At 40.2% G+C, this 21,465-nt stretch overlaps 1 protein-coding gene across 4 annotated transcripts; it reads left to right on the forward strand.

Annotated features, from left to right (window-relative positions):
- The first annotated feature begins 227 nt into the window (after window positions 1-227).
- Window positions 228-19,809, forward strand: Traf6 (TNF receptor associated factor 6). Of its 4 annotated transcripts, none has more exons than XM_090347870.1 (8): window positions 228-400; window positions 1,047-1,149; window positions 5,213-5,530; window positions 9,634-9,784; window positions 10,989-11,147; window positions 12,465-12,536; window positions 15,387-15,464; window positions 18,513-19,809. In XM_090347870.1, exons 3-8 carry the CDS (start codon window positions 5,235-5,237, stop codon window positions 19,344-19,346), a joined length of 1,590 nt encoding a protein of 529 aa, XP_090203996.1. In that variant the 5' UTR covers window positions 228-400; window positions 1,047-1,149; window positions 5,213-5,234; the 3' UTR covers window positions 19,347-19,809. The 4 variants fall into 4 exon arrangements, with proteins under 4 accessions (XP_090203996.1, XP_090203998.1, XP_090203999.1 ...); XM_090347872.1 differs by having other exon boundaries at window positions 1,047-1,119; XM_090347873.1 differs by lacking the exon at window positions 1,047-1,149.
- Window positions 19,810-21,465: the final 1,656 nt, after the last annotated feature.

Below are 21,465 nucleotides of genomic sequence, written 5' to 3' on the forward strand. Positions count from 1 at the left end.
TCCAACTGAGATCAGGAATCCCCACATGGAACACCCAGCAGGACAAAAAGCAGAACCTTGAATGCACGAAATTGACAGCTGGAGAAGCGCTGCGCATGCGTCGTCGTGGAGGACCGGCGCTAGGGGGCGCTCTGTCTAGACTGGGCCGCTCTAGGCTACCTGCGCGCCCCGCCCCTTGCTGCCCTTCCCACACCCCGAAGGCGGAAGCTGCCCGTCCGGGACGGGGCGGGGCTGAGGCTCCTGGGTGTCCGCGGACGCAGTGGCGGCGGCCTGGGAGCCGGGAAGTTGGCCCCGGGGCCTCCTCCCCCTTGGAGTACCCGGTGGATCGTCTCAGCGCCTCGGCCGGGGCACGGGGCTGCGACCTGAGGAAATCTTGCTTGGAGGCCCGGCGCCTGCAGCGGTGAGTGGGCCTCAGACTTGGCCTCCTGACGGGCCTGTCTTCTCCCGGGTCCGGGAGCCGCCCCCTGACCCGATCCCTTCGCTCCTTACCGGGGGAGGGGGGAGGACGTCACCCCGGGTCCTCCTCGCTACCCACGGGGTCCCCCTCCCTCCTCCGTCCCCTCCTCACCTCGACTCCCGGAGTCACCCCGTCTTCCGGGGTCCCCTCTTCCCCTACTGCCTCAGCCCATCTTTCCCTCACCCCGCCTCGTCTCCTTCCTAGAAATCACCTTTTAAATTTTCCGGTCCTTCCCACTTCCATTTAAAAAAAAAGAAAAAAAATTCCCTTTAAATTCCCAACATCTCTTCGCCACCATCAGAAGAAAAGCTGATTGAATTTTACATAGAGGTCCTGGGCAAGTTTAATAAAAAATAAATAAGGTGAAGTATGTTCCCCCCTGCCCTCAGCAGTTGTAGAGATTGTTCCAGAAGCTGGGTTGATTTAAAAAAAAAAAATCTGTTCCTAGTATTTTGGGTTTCAGGGGAACTCCAGCTGAGACTCAGGACTGTCTTGAATGTGAACGGAAAAGCACCCCAGAGTATCAGCAGCTCTGAATGTGTAGGATTTGAGTGCTCCTCCCAGAACAGATCGCTGTCTTGTTCCACAGGTCTAGAAAACGAGAACAACTTGTTGAAGAGACAACTTGTTGAAGAGTGTTGGCTTGGTGAACCTGGTCGCTGGTATTTTTTCTCTTTTTCCCATTAGGGAAGGTAAAAAGGACTTTTCTGACTTTGAGGTCGGGGGATTGGAGGAAGGACTTGTGTGGACTCTGGTGACTCAAGGAAAGAATGTGTCTCAGGCATGACTTGTCCATGTCATGGGTGCAGGGACCACATAGGAGTTTTCCTCTGGATACCCGCCCCCCCCCCCCCCCACCACACCACCATGTTGTTTTTATGTTATTTCAGAATTAGAACCTGAAGAATTTTCTGTGCTGGAATTTTCAGACCCAGTGGCTGTTAAATTCTCTGCCCCTTGAATTAATTACAAGAGAATTCGTTCAAATCATTGGAAATAAGAAGTGCCTCCTAAGGGAAATGCACCTTGAATTTGGATTCACTATAATAATATTTGAATAGCTTTGTTGTTTGTGTTTTTCAGCATCTCTTGATTTTTCAGAGTAGATTTTTAAGGAATTGGTCAATAGTTCCTGTAGTAGTGGGTTAGAGGTGATTTATCAGTATTTTCTTTTACATGAAGATAATTTTACAGAATTTTCTTTTTCATTACTTGATATGAAGACCTATGTGTGTTTTTCATTTACAAGCAATGAGTCATGGCATAACTTGCTAATTCCCTTCACTTTACACATAAGTTGGCCTTAGAAGAACAAGTTTTTGTGGGTCACCCTACCTCACCCCCAAGGCATTTAACTATTTTTGAATTGTAATGGATGCCTAGTTTCTAATTTGCAGATTTTACAAAGCTAATTTCAATATTCATTCATTTTGCAATCAAAATAAGTTGATGGAGGTTACATCTCCACGATAATTAAAGCAGTACTCACCAAACTGGATTCCCACCTGCAAGAAAGGAATGCAACCCTAAAACTCTTAACGTACAAATTAAAGTACCGTTTAAACTTTGTTCACTACATTCTATTAATTGACATAGGGGGGAAAACACATAAGTAAATAGAAAAGATGCTGTAAAACAAATTACAATAATAGTATCTTACCTGTAGTCCTCTTTCATAGAGGCAGAGGGAGGTAACTTGCTTGAGAAAAAAAAAGAAATAAAAATAATACATGACATTTAAAATACCATTGCTAACTTTACTTTCCCTTTGTAGGCTAGTTACAGGGGAGAATGGAGTGAAGAAGATAGCTGTCTGAAAATGTTTATTTGGAAGCTATGTCTTTCGTGTTACTTTGTAAAGCAGGGAATTCCTATGAAGGACTTATGACTAAGTAGATGAAATTTCTTCAAACATATAGCTATTAACGTACAAGTTTTTGAACTGGACAGAAAGAAGGCAGTGTGTAGACCTTCAGTAAACCAGATTTTAAACTGGATATTTGGGCAGAAAGGTACACTCAGAGCTGGGTGCTGGTGGGTTATACCTGTAATACTAGCTACTTAGGAGGCTCTGCTCTAAGAATCATGGTTGGAAGCCAATCTAGGCAGGAGCTGTGGCTCAAGTGGTACAGTGCTAGCATTGAGCAAAAAAAGCTAGGGATAGCACCCAGGCCCAGAATCCAAACCTCAGGACCAGCTGACAAAAAAAAAAAAAGAAAGGCAAGTAGGGAAAGAAAAATACACTCAATTTAGTCATGTTTGCTGTTGTCTTTTGTTATGTGCTATACAACTGTTAATTTCTCAAAAGTAATTTGCTTCAAAAATAAAATAAAGACTTGGAAGATAAATCTATCTTATCTTGTGGAAGGTATAGAAAATGGGATTTCGAAAATCTTAGACATGTATTAGATAACCGGCATCATCTATCAGGAAGAAAGTTACAGATCACTGGACTCAACAAGTCTACTTCTAGAAATGTACCTGAGTAATAATTGGACATAGTAATGTATATGGGCCGAAAAAGTAAGAAAGGATATAAACCCTGGGCTGAGGTACTTGCTTGTGCTAGGATTGAAGGTGGAAGAGAGGCAGAGCATTCTTAAGATTAGTTCTGTTTGCCACTGTTGCCTATTCCTTCTTTCCTTTCAATCCATATGCACTTTTCTAATGCCCAAAGTATATATTACAAGGCTTTGGGAGCTGTTTTTTGTTTTGTTTTGTTTTTTTTTTGCCAGTCCTGGGCTTGAGTTCAGGGCCTGAGCACTATCCTTGGACTTTCTCAAGGCTAGAACTCTACCACTTGAGCCTCAGCACCACTTCCAGCTTTTTCTATATATGTGGTACCAAGGAATCGAATCCGGGTCTTCATGCTTGCTAGGCAAGCACTTTAACCACTAGGCCAAGTTCCTGGCCCTGGGAGCTGTTTTTAACCCAACAAAAATATGTCAAAGCTAAACAAGCAAAATAAAATGCTAATTTTTTCTGCTGGCTTTTTGGAATTCTATCAGCTTAGTATAACAGTGCTGGACAGCAAATTTTTAATAATACTATGCTGTATAAAGAAATAATCTTAAATGCTTCTTGGTAAATGAATTGCTCAAAACACAGATAAACATAATATGTTACTTATTAATCTTGGATTCTTAATCTTCTTGCGCCCCATAGTTTCCGTTTTGATAAGTGAGGCTGATAAAATTATTAAGTAAAACACTATACAAAGCTACATGAAATAATAACTTGCTCTTACTACTTGGTATTGCTGTAGTTTTACACATGATAAACATGTAATTCTCAGTGGGTCTGATTGTTCACTCTGTTTACAATGAGGAAATTGAACCACAGAAAGGTTATATCACTTGCCCATGTCATGCACTGAGTGATAGTGGGAAACAGGTAAAAGCAGACTGTGAGAGTCTAACATCTGATCTTTAAACCACTTCCCTGTACTGCATCTCCCAGAACTGTGCTTTGCTTATCCTTGATGCTCATCCAGTGGCTCTTAGAATCTCTGAGGCAAAGGAAGAATTTTTGCTGGTAAAAAGATTGAAAAAGAAATGAGGCCATAACTCAAGTGGTAGAGCTCTAGACTTGAGCAGAAGAGCTCAGGGACAGTGCCCAGGCCCAGAGTTCAAGCCCCATGACTGAAAAAAAAAAATGCTATCTTAATGTTGTATTTGGTGAAGTGGCAGACAGAATTTTTATATAAAAGTAAGACAGAAGGGTGATAGTAGACTGTATTGCTTTCATTTTGCTTGTAGAAAACTGTCTAGCATATAATAGGGAATTTCCTCAAGGACAATGTTCTGAAATAGAGACATAGTTACATGGGCTGTTGGTTGTGTTTAGATATTAGTAACTCATCTATGTACCATAACAATTAAGAATTCAAAGGTATTGATGCATTCATTATAGGAATACTTTTCTGTTGGTGAAGAAACCTCACTTGTTTTTCCATTGATAATAAACCATTTGTCACTTAACCTGACTGAACCAGAAGGACATAAAGATACTACACGATTTAAATTCCATTCTGTCTACATAGTAGAAATCCCCACATTGAGTATTTAGAAATCCTCATAGAATTTTTTATTAACAAGAAAAAAAGCCACAACCCAAATGGTTAAATAATTTGCCTTAAATTACACCTGCAGTAGTGGTACCTGGTGCTCTGCTTTTCATAGCCCTGCCTTGCCAGCCAGCCAGATAGTTCTCTTTAACTCAGATACATGAAGACATGTCAGCAATATGATTGAATTCTTCAGCATATGCTGAATAAACGCTTGGTATATGAAAATCATGTGTTTCAGTGCCAACTGTCTGGAAATGAAAATTAAACCCCTTAGTCATAGGAAACAGACATATGAACAGATAAGGTGATATAGTTGAGTGTTACAGCTGAGTGCCTTTTCTTTTTTATCCTTGTGTTATCATTCTTTTAGATCATGAACTCCTTAAAGGACCCAGTCTTTGTGTGCCCAGAGTGCTTTGCCTAAATGTGTCAGTTTTTGAAGGAGGGAATCAGATAGATTATTGAACAATCATAGTCAATAAGAAAGCTGAATAACACTTTAAAATAATTTATAAACAATATTACCACAGCTAGGGTATATGAAGTAACTGGTGACTTACATAGATAAGTTATAAGATGTGTGTGTGTGTGTGTTTGTGTGTGTGTGTGTGTGTGTGTGTGTGTGTGTGTGTGTGTATCGGTGTCTACAAAAGCAGTAAAGCATTTGTTCCTTGATATTTTTACAGAGCTGTCAGCAATCAAGTGACTATGAGTCTGTTAAACTGTGAAACCAGCTGTGGGTCCAGCCAGTCTGAAAGCGACTGCTGTGGAGCCATGGCTAGCTCCTGCAGTGCCACAGCGAAAGATGACAGTGTGAGCGGTACTCCCAGCACAGGGAACCTTTCCAACTCCTTTATTGAAGAGGTCCAGGGCTATGATGTCGAGTTTGACCCACCACTGGAAAGCAAATACGAATGCCCCATTTGTCTGATGGCATTGCGGGAAGCTGTGCAGACACCATGCGGCCACAGGTTCTGCAAAGCCTGCATCATCAAATCCATAAGGTACGTGAGTGTGGGAGTACGCTGTCCTATAGCAGCCACATGCACAGTTCATTACTATGTCACGCACAGGCCATCCCACGAATAGTCCTATACATAGGAAGAACAGTGGACGAGAGGTGGGATGTTAGGTCTTATCCCATCTCATACTCTAGGACCAACGGTTAACTTCCCCTCCCTGGATCTCCAGATAATTAAGAAAATTGCTCCTACTTAACACAGTTCTAATAATGGTGATTGGGGAGTAATTTAAATGTGCTTTAAATTTTTTTTTCAACTGTGCCAATCTTTGTATGTTCAGTTTATCATTCCAGGAATTGCATAAATGGTCATTAAGCCATAGTACATTCTGTCACCCACTGTCTGTGAGCAACTTTACAGTAATCAAGATATATGAAGAAAATATTAAATGAAGGCTCTACCTTCATCTACCTTCATTACCTAGGTCCATTATCTAGTCCTTCTCATTGTTTCAACTGCTACTGCCTAGAGTTATCATCAACTCTAACAAGACTTCCTCCTTTTACCGTTGTCCTCTTCTGCCTCATTTCAGCTGCTACAGTGAGCCTAGTAAATAAGTGAGATGACATCATCTCTGCTGAGAATACTGAGTGGTATCTGGGAGTAAAAGTCATAGTCCTTAAAGGCCTTGTAGGGTAGGCCCATGGCTCGTTTCCTGACCTCTCTGCTGTTCTCACTCTTGCATTCACTTGTTTACTGTGCACTGAATATGTCAAGCAGGTGCTGCCTGGCTGAGTTGCTCTAGCTGATCTCTCTGTGAACGTTGTCACTATAACTAACCCCTTGAACTCCTTCCATTGTGGCTGAAATATCCCTCTCTCATAGGTTCTCTGTACCCTATTTATACCACAGCAAGGTCATCTCTACTTTCTCCACAACATTTGTCATCCTTTCCAGGCTCTACTTTTTTTTTTTTAATCCTAGTACTTTTGCCTTCTGGTACACCTTCATAGTTTGTTACCTCTAAAACTTAGGTCTATCTTCTTTCTTCTTTCTTCCTCCTCCTCTTCCTCCTCCTCCTCCTCCTCTTCCTCTTCTTCTTCTTTTTTGTTTTGTAAAATGAGTTCATTTAATTTCTAAAACATTTTGGCTTTCTGAACATAGAAAATAAGTAAACCTAGAATGCTGCAAATTGTGTTTATATACAGAAGGTTCTTGAACCTTCATTGGTGTAATGGTCTTTCCTTTGCTAAAAATGAACTATTTTATTTCTTAAGTGCTGATAATGATGATTGGCCCACAGTAGGTGCTCAGTATATTGTTTGCTGTTTTAACTTGGTGAGCATGCATGCGTGAGAAAGAGGCAGGCACTGAGACTCACTCCCTTCAACTTGTGTCCCAGCACCAGGTTTCAGTCACTTCCCTGTAGGCTATCAGATTATGAACCCATCAATGAATTATGAATTGATGAAGGTCAGACTCCTCATGCTCCAGTAACTTCCCAATATTGCTGCATTAATGACTAAGCCATAATTGTTCCTAAATAGAGTCTATAATTACTCCTAAGTAAATTTTATTCAAGTTCATATCTGGCTAGTCATTTGTTCTCATAAATTTTTACTCTCTTAAGTTTTGGATTTGACATTAATATCATACCTCAGATGGCATAATTTAAGTTACAAGGAACTATGTTCTTTATTTCAGTTTATAGAGTAAATGTGTTACCAGGTGTTCAGTTCACAAGGTCTGTTTAAGTTGGTTTTTCTTTCTTGGCATTGTGGATATTTTGTACCAAATAGTTACTTGTGGTATCTTGTGTGATGTAGGACTTGTAGCCATATGCTTGGTATACATCTTGTAAATAGTAGTAGTACCCACCTCTTTTCCAGCTGTGAGACCCACAGTGTGTCCTGGAAGCAAGACAGCCACTGATTAAAATCAGGACATTAGGGGCCTGGAGCATAGCCTGTTGGTAGAGTGCTCGACTAGCATGCATGAAGCCCTGGGTTCAATTCCTAGGTACCACATACTAAGAAAGCCTGAAGTGACACCATGGCTCAAGTGCCCCAGGACTGGCAAAAAACAAACAAACAAACAAAACAGGAGCTTAGGATATATAGAAAACTCATCCTTTTTTTTTTATTTGAATGGTTTTCTTATATTCTAGTTGGATAAAAATGATAACATACTCTGAAATATCAAATGTCACCCATGGCCCAGAGGTAACTAACCTTTAACAATTCTTGAATAGCAAAATATTCATGTTCAAAAGCAGTGGAGGCCAAGATTGAGGCCTATTGGTAGAGTGTTTGCCTAGCATGCACAAAGACCTGGTTTGATTTCTCGATACCACATACATAGAAAAAGCCAGAAGTGGTGCTATGGCTCAAGTGGTAGAGCTCTAGCCTTGAGAAAACCCAAGAACAGTGCTCAGGCCTAGCAACAACAACAACAAAGTAGTGAAAGGGAAGAACTGATTTGAAAAGGAAACAAGCCACAAAAGGAAATCTGAGGCTTTTCCCAACCTCTGTGTTCCTCTGAGCTAGAAATAGCATCCGACTTTGGCTTTAATATTCTTAAAAGAACTACTTTGAAATTCCTCATTACTTCTAGTCATTCAGGCAATCAAAATGCATCTCGGTGTAATTCCATTTTCCTTTAGAGTGATGGCCATTGACTGAGTTTGCTTTGAAAGGTTCTTATTTTCTCTCATGTATGTATCACTTTAGATTTGAGTATGCATTTCAGTAAAGTTGTTCATGACTTTCTATATTTGCAGTGTCTTTGTTAGTTTAATAACACCGTTAGGCAATTGGAGAGAGGCCCCATATCACTCATCACTGATTAGCTCTCTTCCATTTGATAACAGATGTCATTTTTTTGTCTTTTTTTTTTAACTTATCACAGCAAGTGAGCACTGATGAGCACACAGGAGGTGCTCAGCACATGCTAGAGTGATTGATTAGAGACTGACACTTTTGTCAGTAAAAGAGACATTCTAAAACCGCTAAAAAGGAATGACACAACTCTCCTTATGGTGATTCTTTATTATCACAAAATGGAAAAAGCACTGGGAAGCCGGGTGCTAGTGGCTTATGTCTGTAATCCTAGCTCTTCAGGAGACAGATCTGAGGGTCATGGTTCAAAGCCATCCTGAATTGGAAAGCCACTTTATAGTCAATTAACCACCAAAAAGCTAGAAGTAGAGCTGTCACTCAAGTGGCAGAACACCAAAAAAGCTAAGCAAAAATAAATAAATGAAGGACAGCACCCAAGCCTTGAGTTCAAGCCCTAGTATTAGAACAAAAATCTAGGGACAGAGCCAAGGCCTTGACTTCAAACCTTAATATTAGAACAAAAGCCAGACCAAAAAAAAAAAAAAAATCCTGAAAGCAGGGTTTAAATCCTTTAACTCCTATGTACCCTGGATAATGAAATAAAAGAAACTTAATGCCCAGGAGTTAAGAGCATCACAGTGACTGTTTTCAGAGTAGACCTTGAAATGAGGACTTGTGGGAATAGCGCTGATTGGGTTTGGTTTTTTTTCTTGTCAGTCAAGGGGCTTGAACTCAGGGCCTTGGGCACTGTCTCTAAGTCTCTGTGCTCAAAGCTAGTGCTCTTCTACTTGAGCCATAGCACCACTTCCAGTTTTTGAGTGGTTAATAGGAGAAAAGAGTTTCATTGGCTGGGTTCTGCCTTGGCTGGTTTTGAACCTCAATCCTCAGATCTTAGCCTCCTGAGTTGCTAGGATTACAAGCATAAGCCACCTGTGTCTCGCTGGGTTTTATCTTAAAACTGAGCAATGTACCATAGGCATAGTATAGTATTGTGAACATAGTTCCTCTTACTAGTGGACTGTATCAAGGTCAACTAGTTGCTGAAATTCCCATTAACTTTCCCTTCTTTTTGTGCCAATCAAAATAGGATTTTACTCAATGCTTTTTCTCATTTTCTAGGTGGCATCTATCCTATCTAAAGTCTGGCTTTTCATAGATAATCAATGTGGTATTTATTTGCACACATTTTGTAAAAGAACAGTTAGTGAAAGATTCATAAAAGGTCAGATGATTTTGTTGGTCTTATGCATTATAATATGTTGAATTATTTTATGCAGTAAAATTGGTTTTTCTCATTATTTCTTTTAGGGATGCAGGTCATAAGTGCCCAGTGGACAATGAAATCCTGCTGGAAAATCAGCTATTTCCTGACAATTTTGCAAAGCGAGAGATTCTTTCTCTGATGGTCAAGTGTCCAAATGAAGGCTGTCTGCACAAAATGGAGCTGAGACATCTTGAGGTATCAATGCCGTTTTCTGGCTGTGAGCATGTGTGCAAAGAAGTTTCTAGAGGAAGGGGCTCTTACATTTACTACCATGTGACAAATGAATCATTGGCTACAAAGTTCCTGAATTAATACCAACCCTTTGATTATTAAATATAGTACACTTAAGAAAATATTTTTTTTTACTTAGTCTACTATGGTTTTGCCCTAACAATTATAATAGACAAGTGTTTTAAAAGTTTTTGAGATTGAGCATTATCTACAATAAAACTGGTAATGAACTTTTTAAAAAAGAGAGTCACATTTTTAACCCCCTAACTTTCTTTCTCTCACTTTGAAAAAAGCAGCACGTACCATCTACCCTCATATACATCTCAGTATTCTTTTTTCTCTGTCTGCTTTTCCGAATCATCTGTTTTATTGTTTACTAAATGAAATGTTCCTCCTATGGGCTGAAATAAATTGAAGCGTTCGTTAAAAAAAAAAAAATAGCTTTAGCTGGCAGGGTGACTCACACACCTGTAATCCTAGCTGCTCAGGAGGCTGAGATCTGAGGATCGAGGTTCAAAGCCAGCCCGGGCACAACAAAGCTAAGAAACTCTTATCTCCAGTTAATCACTAGAAAAGGTGAAGTCGTGTTGTGGTTCAAGGGTAGGGCAGAAGCCTAGAGCTGAAGATCTCAGGGACAATGCCCAGGCCCTGGGGTAGGGTGATAGCCTTGACTAAAGAACTCAGGCACAGTGCCCAGGCCCAGAGTTCAAGCCCTATCACCACCCTCACCCCCCAAAAGAAAGAAGAATTAGGTTTTAAGTTAAAATTAATCAATTTATTCTTTGGTAGTTTTTGCTAGAAACTGTAGTTCATGTTCTACATGAAATTTTGGGTTTAAGAGTGCTGTGCAGTCTTGAGTTACCCCTTTATGAAAAGGACTGGCTCTTTTAACAGGTATTAAATTTCTAACCTGAAAGTCTGACTTTGTTCCACGTATCTTCTGGTATTGAATGAATGAACATGAGAATTCACATTCTTTACATAAACTTCCAAACTTCTAATATACAACTACATGAAAAGCCTTCATACTATGAGTTGGGTTTTTTTGCTTATATTAAATAATACAGGATTATGACTATTCTGTAAAAAGAACAGTATAACCTTAGAAGTAATTACCTTTAGAAAACTTTCTTATTGTTGGCAGATAATTTTTTTTTCTGTATTCTAGGATCATCAAGCTCATTGCGAGTTTGCTCTTATGAATTGTCCCCAATGCCAGCGTCCCTTGCCAAAATTCCAATTTAATATTCACGTTCTTGAGGATTGTCCAAGGAGACAAGTTTCTTGTATAAACTGTGCTGTATCCATGGCATTTGAAGATAAAGAGGCATGTACTAACTTGGATTTATCAATTCTTATACGTCTTTAAAATTTTTTAAGGATATATGTTTTGAAGGGGTTAGCAAGTCTACACAAGTAAACGTATATTTCAGTTTTAAAAATTTGGCTGGGAGTATTATGTAATGGTGTAGTGTTTGCCTAGCATGCATGAAACCCTGTGTTCAATTCCTCAGTACCACATACACAGAAAAAGCTGGAAGTGATGCTTTGGTTCAAGTGGTAGAGTGTTAGCGTTGAGAAAGCCCAAGGACAGTGCCCAGGGCCTAAGTACAAGCCCCAGGAATGGCAAAAAACCTTATTTGTAAAAAACAAAGGTTTTATTTTGCAAAAAAAGGTTAAGTTAATATTCGCCTATCTGGTTCTTGATGTTATGAATCTTCAAATAACAAGGAAATAAGTAGGAAAAGATGTTGCTTCACTTTCCTCTATATAATTTTTTTTTTCTGGGTACTAGAGCTGAATTCAGAGCCTCCACATTTGCCTAGCTATTTTACTCGAGGTTAGCACTCTACTACTCGAGCCACAGTTTTACGTCCAGCTTTATGTTGGGTAATTGAAGTTCTCCCAAAACTGTTGTATCCTTCTGGGAATATGAGAACATGAGCACCAAAGCCTCATCAAAATAACCACATGAAGAACATGTCACTACAGTTACAGAACAGATCATCATTAAGTTGTCATGCTGCCGCAGAAAAATTTGGGAAAAGGTTACCTTTGAAAAAAGGCAAGCCAGTTGCAGTGGCTCACACCTATAATCCTAGCTATTCGGGAGGCAGAGATCTGAGGATCAAGGTTCAAGGCCAGTCCAGGCACAAAAGGACCTGAGACTCTTATCTCCAGTTAACCTCTAGAAAACAGGAAGTGGGGTTTGTCTCAAGGGTAGGGCAGTAGCCTTGAGCTGAAGAGCTCAGGGACAGTGCCCAGGCCCAGTTCAAGCCCCATGACCCACCTCCCCCCCCCCCCCAAAAAAAAAGCAAAGAAAAAAGGCAGCATTGGCAAATGATGGCCCAAGTAGTTACAAATATTTGCCTCAGGTTAAAAGGAAATGATTTTTAAAACTGTTTACCTGTTAGCATAGTCTTTGTATAAGCCAGAAGGCTAAATGAATCCCATTTATTACACTAACAAAGAGAGAGAAAAAATATCCTTTAAGGAGTGGCATTATAACACTTTTGCTTTACACAAATCAATATCCTTAGTTCATAGTGAAAAAAATACTTGTTTTTAAAAAAATGCATTTTTTGGTAGGGTTTTTTTTTTAATTATGCTTTTCTTCCATTTTTTTTTTTCTCATGAAATTTAGATACATGACCAGAACTGTCCTTTGGCAAATGTCATCTGTGAATACTGCAACACCATGCTCATCAGAGAACAGGTATAATAATTCCCTTTAAAAAAAATAAATAATGGGGCCAGGAGTTTGGCCTAGTGGTAGAGTGCTTGCCTAGCATGCACAAAGACCTGGGTTTGATTCCTCGATACCACATACATAGAAAAAAAAGCCGGAAATGGTGCTGAGGCTCAAATGGTAGAGCTCTAGCCTTGAGAAAGTCCAAGGATGCTGCTCAGGCCCAGAGCTCAAGCCCAGGACTGGCAATAAATAAATAAATAAATAAATAAATAAATAAATAAATAAATAAATATTCTTACACGGTTTAAAGAAATGTTAGTGTTTTAAAATTTAAATTAATACAGTTTGAGTAAGTTAGAACTATGAAAAGTTCTCATGTACATTGATGTAGTTAATAAATACATCAAAACAACAACAACATGAAGAGCTTTTACAATTCCTAAATCATTAACACAATGCCTATACTATGTGTAGTTGTAAAACTTTCAGGGCTAGGGATACAGCCAGGTCCGTCTAGGATGCACTAGGTGTACTGCCTGTACTACCCACAATAGAAAGAATTCTGATGATCACTAGATAATTGTATCATAAGAACAATGGAAATTAAGAGCCCCTGTTTTAAAAAAGAAAGAGACTTTTACACCCTGTGAAATGAGGATCTTACATGTCCAAAGTCTGGCTAAAAGAATAACAGAACAATGAGGTAAAAGAAAACAAATTAACCCAGTAGCAGAACATTGTTTACAGTGAGTCATATATAAAAGTTTTGAGATTTCCCTGTTCCATTGTCCTTTAGTTTACTGATAGGCCATCATCAGAGATAGTATTTATAATGGAAAACCACGATGACTAGTAGAAAAAGGAAATTTCCATCTGATTGCCATCTTTTTGACATTTGGGGAGTTTACCCACAAAATACAAATATTAGTCACTAAATCTGTATATAAGACCACAGATCATTATTGATACCTTATGAAGTAGAAGCAAAAAAATCCGTCATTTCTCCATTTATCTCTTTTGGGGGGGTGGGCACGGAGGGAGTTGTCCAGGTTCTTTAACTCAGAGTTTACATCTAGAAACTGACCCTAAGTTGCTTTTTTCTTTTTTTTCCCCCTCAAGGTTAGCACTGTACCACTTGAGCTACAACTGTACTTGTAGCTGTTTTCGTGGTTAATCAGAGATAGCAGTCTTACAGACTTTCCTACCTAGGTTTGCTTCAATCCAGTTCTCCGTCAAACCAGAGGCCATCCTCCATTTATCTCTTAACACTGTCCTTTAGTTACTTTCCAACAGTCTTACATGAAGGTGCAAAACTTCTCTGCACTTAGGAAGTCCTACTTCCCTTGTTTTTCTTTTGTTCTCTTTTAATGCTTGAAGCCATGTAGTACATTTTAAAACAAGGTGAAATTTAAAGTAGGATTAAAAACCTAGACAAAGAATTAGAAAAGCTTGATTTTTGGTCCTAGCTGTGCCATTATTGCTCTCTAGCTCATAACCAAGTTAAACTTCTAAGAAAGAAGAAAACCAAGCTTAGCACTACTTTTCCTTTTTTTTTTCCCCTTTTGCCAGTCCTGGGGCTTGAGCACAGGGCCTGAGTACTCTCCTTGGGCTTTCTCAAGGTTAGAGCTCTATCACTTGAGCTCATGCTAGGCAAGCGCTCTACCACTAGGCCAAACTCCCAGCCCATTGGCACTATTGTCAGGCTTTTTTCCCCTTGTAGAGTTGAGGATTGAACCCAGGATTTCATACATATTAGGCAAGTATTTTACTACTAAGCTGCCTTCTAACTCTTGGCACTGACATAATTTTTTTTAATGTGATTCCGTATCGTAGACCACATCTTAAAGAATGTGTCTTTGAGGATGTGAGGGCAGCTGACTATAATGTGTTGTGCCATTGATCACTAGGTCAGTTTGGATGATCTGATCTGCTAGTCAAGTCTTCTTCCTCACCACTTATCCCCATCCCAGCTGTAAGCTGAGTGGAGAGGATAACTTTCCTTATTAGAAGAGAACTATTCTTTGGCCAAGGGTATAGAAGTAGCTGCACATGTCTGCTGGAACCTCCAAACAAACTCTCAAGAATGTAACGCTGAGTCCCCAGATCAAAGGCTGAGACTTTCTTTAGCGCTTTTATTAAGTCTTCCAAAATAGCTAAAATGCGTTCAAGTTAGCAAAAGAAAAGATGATTTACAAAAGACTACCATGAGTGAAATAATGGTTCCATCTAATGACTTCATTAGTGCATGTAGTTGACTGATCCCTATTAAGTAGCCTAGACTATAGAGAAGACCTGGTTGAATCTGCAGTTGAAGTTGTTATCAAAAGGTCTCTTGTTGGGCCGGGAGTTTGGCCTAGTGGTTAAAGTGCTTGCCTAGCATGCACGAAGACCCGGGTTCGATTCCTTGGTACCACATACATAGAAAAAAGCCCGAAATGGTGCTGAGGCTCAAGTGGTAGAGCTCTAGCCTTGAGAAAGTCCAAGGACAGTGCTCAAGCCCTGAGCTCAAGCCCAGGACTGGCAAAAAAAAAAAAAAAAAGATCTCTTGTTGTTGTTTTTAATTGCCATTACAGGATGCCAGCTCCCAGCAACAGGAAAAATTTTCATCTTATGAAATATATTTTAGTGAATTTTGGAGAGCATATCCTGATGTATTTTTTGGCATTTCTCAGTTTTGGACATAAATATTAATTTTTAATAGCTACAGGTTTCTGTCATGGTTTACTCCATTTTGTTATGGTCCAAAATGTAGCCATAAGCAATACATAGTTTTGTCATGGTTTTATGAGATGAAAATTGCTTTTAAAGTATAATCTCATCATAGTACAGGACATGCAAAATAAAACATTTTCCACTCTTTGTTTTGATTTTAAGATGCCAAATCATTACGATCTAGACTGCCCCACAGCGCCAATCCCATGCACATTCAGTACCTTTGGTTGCCATGAAAAGGTAAGTTTTTTTTCCTTTGCCCTCTGAAATATAAGAAAAGAGTAGCTGGGCGCAATGGCTTATGCCTGTAATCCTAGCTAGCTATTCGGGAGGCTGAGATCTGAGGATCAATGTTCAAAGCCAGCCCAGGCATTAAAGTCCATGAGACTCTTATTCCAATTAACCACTAGAAAACAGCAAGTGACCCTATGGCTCAAGGGGTAGGGAAGTAGCCTTGAGCTGAAGAGCCCAGGCCCAGAGTTCAAGCCCCACAAACAGCACACCCCCCCCCCCAAAAAAAAAGAAGAAAGGAAAAGAGTTTGTCCTAGTGGTAGAGTGCTTGCCTAGCATGCACAAAGACCCGGGTTCAATTCCTCAGTACCACATACATAGAAAAGCCAGAAGTGAGGCTGTGGCCCAAGTGGCAGGGCCCTAGCCTTGAGGAAAAAGCCCAAGGACAGTGCTCAGGCTCCGAGTTCAAACCCAAGGACTGGCAAAAAAAATTTTTTTAAAAGAAAATAAAGTATACAAAAGTTTAGCATAGATGTTATTAAGCACACACATGCTTAGATTGAATGTTTTAATCATACTAAATCACTGCTAATGCACTTAGCAGATATAGAGCATGATGTGTAAGCCAAATCTTCACAGATGAACAAAGTTATCTAAGAAGACAAGAGAGAACTATCTAGTGAGTGTGTAAACATAGAGGCGGGGAAACCATGGGTAGTTCGTTTCATGTTCTTTAAATGAATAGCAATGTCAGAGACTTGGAGTGGAGGTGGAAATGGCAATACCCAAGCTTGCAGTAGCAAGACCCCAGATGAGGACAACAAGAATGATGGTAATGCCAGTGGAGTTGGATCTAGGAACCCAGTGCATCTCTAGGAAGGAAAATATATGAATTGTTTAACTAACTAGATAGGGTGGGCAAAGGACAGGGAGCATCTGGAGAAAGTCTGGGTTTCCTGCCTTCATCCCCAGATACTTGAAGAGGAACCATTGAGAACAGGCAAAAATAAATAAATAAATAAACACAGAACTGTGAGAAAAAATATTAATAATTCTGTTTCAGTCTTGTGGAGTTGGGGCTAAGAATTCCTTTAGCTACAGGAAGAGATCACTGTCGGACAGTATGTGTATAAATCTTCAAAACAAACTTAGACATAGGATATTGATTCAGAAAGTAAGTTTTGGTGGTGATGGAAGATGTGATTGCACTCCTATGGAATTAGGCTTACAGTAAAGAGAAATAGACCAGATAAAAGAATCGTGAACAAGCAATATTAGAAACAGGTTAAGTCAGGCAAGGGCAAGGTATTGTTATGGTCTCTGGTCTCCCAAATCATCTTTAAAATGAGTAGTGGGCAGCAGTGTCCAATATATAATACAGCATTGTTCATGGTAAGTCATTGTTTCTGGAAAGTGCCACCTCACTTTTTTTTGTTATAGTCTTTAAAGCCTTATTTACAATAAACTTATATTTAATCACATAAAGACTAAAATGGCCGGTAGTATGATTATAATTTTATTTTGTCAGAAAATCTTGTTTGTGTACATAGAAAAAAGCCTTGAAAGAAATATTGATGAAATTAGTTGAAATAATAGGTGACTTTTTCTTTTTTTTTTTTTTTTGCCAGTCCTGGGCTTTAAGCTCAGGGCCTGAGCACTGTCCTTGGGCTTTCTCAAGCCTAGACCTCTACCACTTGAGCCATAACACCACTTCTGGCTTTTTCTATGTATATGGTATCAAGAAATCGAACCTGAGTCTTCATATGTGGTAGGCAAGCACTCTACCACTAGGCTAAACTCCCAGCCCAGGTGACTTCTTTTCAATCTGTGTTTTCTGTTTATCTACCATATCTGAATTTCTCTTACAATAAGGCCATGGAATACTGTGGAGACAGCATAGATTCTAATTTGAAATTGATTTGTATTGTAAATGAGGAATTGGAGAGGACCAATGGTTTTAAAGGAAAAGAGAGAAAAGTCATTAACTAGTGGAAGGTATCAAAGCAGTAGAAATGTTTACCTTTTTTCGAGTGAAAAAAGTTTTGTTTTTTTTTTTTGTTTTTGTTTTTGTTTTTTTTTGTGGATCATAGGGCTTGAAATCTGGGCTGGGCACTGTCCCTGAGCTCTTCAGCTCAAGGCTACCATCCTACCCGTGGAGCCACAGTCCTACTTCCTATTTTCTAGTGATAAATTAGAGGTAAGAGTCTCAAGTTCGTTAGTGCCTGAGCTGGCTTTGAACCATGGTACTCAGCTCTTACCTCCTGAATATCTAGGATTGCAGGCATGAACTACCACGCCCAGTAAAGATTTTAGTAATTGTATTCGGTGTCAGACTTGAGGAGCATCCTGTTTGCAGACCATGTGAGGCTGGTCCACAGTAGGACAAGCAGGAGTGCTTTCTGTTAGTGCACATGAGCTCCCCTAGGCCTGGTAATTTTATATGACCCAAAATGATACAGTCAATATCCAGAAGACCATTGGAAGGTCCCCCACTCCTCTAACTTACAAGGGGGAAAGTTTGCAAATAAAAGAGAAAGAACATCTGAGTGAAATGTCTGAGAGGTCAGAAAAAGTTGGGGACCCCTGAATCTGAATTATGAGCCAAGTCATCTGTGAGTCAGCAGAGATTATTTGTGTGGATGGAAGGGAGATTTGTTCGTCTGGTAGCCTCCATTGGGTTTTTGTTTACTAAATTAAGAGGCAGAGTCATTTCATTTAGTTCAAGAATCCAATGAAGGCCAGATGCTGGTGGCTCATGCTTGTAATCCTAGCTGCTCAAGAGGCTGAGACCTAGAGAATCATGATTCAAAGCCAGCTCCAGCATAAAAGTATGTGACACTCCTAATCAGTAAAAGGCTGGAGGAGGCATGCTCACCCATGAGCAAAACCAACTGAGCCACTGTTCCCACCAAAACATTTTTAAAACTCCATCGACAACGAAGGAAGATTGAAGGAAGCAATGGTGCTACTTAAAAAACTTGGATTTGCTCTGGCTAGATCCTTTTCCTGGTTCTCTCAATGTCTTTGCTCAACCTAAGGCTTGTGCTTGGCTTTTAGATGCAGAGAAATCATTTGGCACGCCATCTACAAGAGAATACACAGTCACACATGAGAATGCTGGCCCAGGCTGTTCATAGTATAAACCTTGCATTACCCTCATATGATAACTCTCTGCCACGGGCTTATGACCCCGATGTCCGGAACTTCATGGAAACCATTCAGCAGTTAGAAGGTCGCCTTGTAAGACAGGACCATCAAATCCGGGAGCTGACTGCTAAAATGGAAACTCAGAGTATGTACGTGAGTGAGCTCAAACGAACCATTCGAACTCTTGAGGACAAAGTTGCTGAGATTGAAGCACAGCAGTGTAATGGAATTTACATTTGGAAGATTGGCAACTTCGGAATGCACTTGAAATCTCAAGAAGAAGAGAAACCTGTTGTCATTCATAGCCCTGGATTCTACACCGGCAAACCTGGGTACAAACTCTGCATGCGCCTCCACCTGCAGTTACCAACTGCTCAGCGCTGCGCCAATTACATATCCCTCTTTGTCCATACCATGCAGGGTGAGTATGATAGCCACCTCCCGTGGCCCTTCCAGGGAACAATACGCCTTACAATCCTTGATCAGTCTGAAGCACCAACAAGGCAAAACCATGAAGAGGTAATGGATGCCAAACCAGAACTGCTTGCCTTCCAGCGGCCCACCATCCCACGAAACCCCAAAGGTTTTGGCTATGTCACATTTATGCACCTTGAGGCCTTAAGACAGAGAACCTTCATTAAGGACGATACATTATTAGTACGCTGTGAAGTCTCCACCCGCTTTGACATGGGAAGCCTTCGAAAAGAGGCCTTCCAGCCACGAAGTACTGACACAGGAGTGTAGTATCCCCTCATTTATTTTAAAAAGCAACAAAGTATCTAGGAAAACAGTGCCTTTTCTATTCTGTTCTCGATAGTTACAGGCAAGCAACAAAGCTGTTGAAAAAATGAATTTCCCGCCAGTGAATGTGGACACTTGCCGCTTCCTGTTCCATATGCTTGAGAAAGTTTTTTTTCTCCCTTTGGGATCTACACATTCCATGCTCTTTTCTACCATGTTACATCTGAAGGGCCTGTGCAGTAGCTGTTGTGTCAGAATACCTCTTTTGTTGTATGTTCATAAGCTGTTGCTCCAGTGTGTTTGATTGTCAGAGAGCCCCAAGTTGGAGCAGTATAGCTCATAATTTCCATAATAATGGACTCTGCTTTAAAACTTCAGCTTACTTTTATAGTGTTATATGTAATATATAAATGCAAGAATCACTACTACCTGTACTAGTGCCAACAGGAAGAGTTGTTGCTCTAGATATTGAGTTCTCATTTTATTTGACCTACTGATTGCCGAGGATTTAAGCCACGATCCTTAAAAGCGTGAAGTTCTCATTCATCCCAATCCTCCTCAGGTTGTTAGCGAAGGATATTCAGGGACTCGTTTAAACCTAAGCATTGCCTTACTTACGTAGTGTAAATAAGTTAGCTGTTAATAGGGACTGGTGTTTCATTCTTTCTCGCTTACATGTATCTTTGAGGCCCCACAGTGGCAGCTTTTCCAGAGTTTGTAATGCTGAGTGCCATGTGCTGAGTGCTGACCTGTGTGAATTCTATAGCCCTGCACATGTCTTCTGTTTATGTACACAAGATCACTGACAAAAATTACAAGCTATCATCAACCATATGGCGTCTCAGTGATGATGAAAGAACCCCAATTTAGGTAAATAGGATGAAACAAAACTGATTCTCTGAAATCACTGGTTCACAGCTGCCTGGGTGGCTGAGCTTAAGATCATACTTCTAGGCCAGCCTAGGCAGAAAAGTTTATGGGAGACCCCTCCTCCCCCACTCAACTGAGAGCTGAATGTGGTGACAAGTGCCTGTTGTTCTACTACAATGGGAAACAAATAGGTGGATAATGGTCAGACCCTGTCTGAAAAACAATGTGTCAGAGAAAGCTTGTAGCATGGTTCAGAGGTGGAGCACCTGCCTAGCAAGCACAAGACTATTGGGTTCAAACCCTAGTACTGCCAAAAAAGAAAAGAAAAGAAACGTTTTTAAACTTGGGACATCGTCAGAGGTCCCTGAAAGGTCACTCACTAACCTAAGGTTAGACATGATAGTGGTTATGGCAGTTGAAGTGAGTTGCTTTTATTCAGCAGTTCACAGTAGGTGCTGAGGACCATCTTGTAGAATATTCCTAATGTGCCATTCTGTATTTATTGAGGCCTGTATATATAAAGTGCTATGGAATCTAGTTCTCAAAGAGCACCCCACGCAGGGTGAACTCTTAAGAAGCTAAGAGGAACCATCCACAGCTGCTTACACAGAATTGTTCCATGAGAGATGTAATGAAATATGGTCTAAATCAGAGCCCCTGACCACTGTTCAAGATCTGCCTTAATTTCAAGAGACTCAAAAGGACTCTAGTTTTCAACTCCAAGCAAGTATCACTTTGATCTTTCCCTTTATCTTTCCCCCTCCCAGTTTTTAGTCTCCGGATCTGGTGATTTTTAAGAGAAGACCTTGTTTCCTTCCACTATGGCAACATCACAAGCTTTCAGGTTATTCCTGGACATTTGTGCCTCTTACCCATGGTTGCACGGGTCATCTCAGCACTGTCCTCTAGGTGGGAAAGCCTGCCCAGCTGCTATTCCTCTGATTGTTTTCCTGTGAATAAATCATTCTCAAATCCCATTTAAAAAGTAATCCATCATTATTTTTATATTTGCAAAAGCCTGAAAGAAATAAAACCGAACTGTTTTTAATGGCTCTGTTTTCTTTATGTGCTCTTGCACAATTTACACTTTCTACTATAAACATGTATTTTTTAATCCCACAAGAAAATTAACTTGCTAAAAAACATCAAACTCCTCCTCTTGTACCCTCCCCCCACCTCTTAAAAAAAGGAAATGATATTTAAAAGCTTCCTGGTCAAATTTCTATTAAAAGCATGTCTGTATTAGGTACCA

The sequence above is a fragment of the Megascapheus bottae genome, chromosome 16, assembly GCF_031878675.1.
Source record: "Megascapheus bottae isolate mThoBot1 chromosome 16, mThoBot2.hap1, whole genome shotgun sequence".
In the NCBI taxonomy this organism is placed as follows: domain Eukaryota; kingdom Metazoa; phylum Chordata; class Mammalia; order Rodentia; family Geomyidae; genus Megascapheus; species Megascapheus bottae.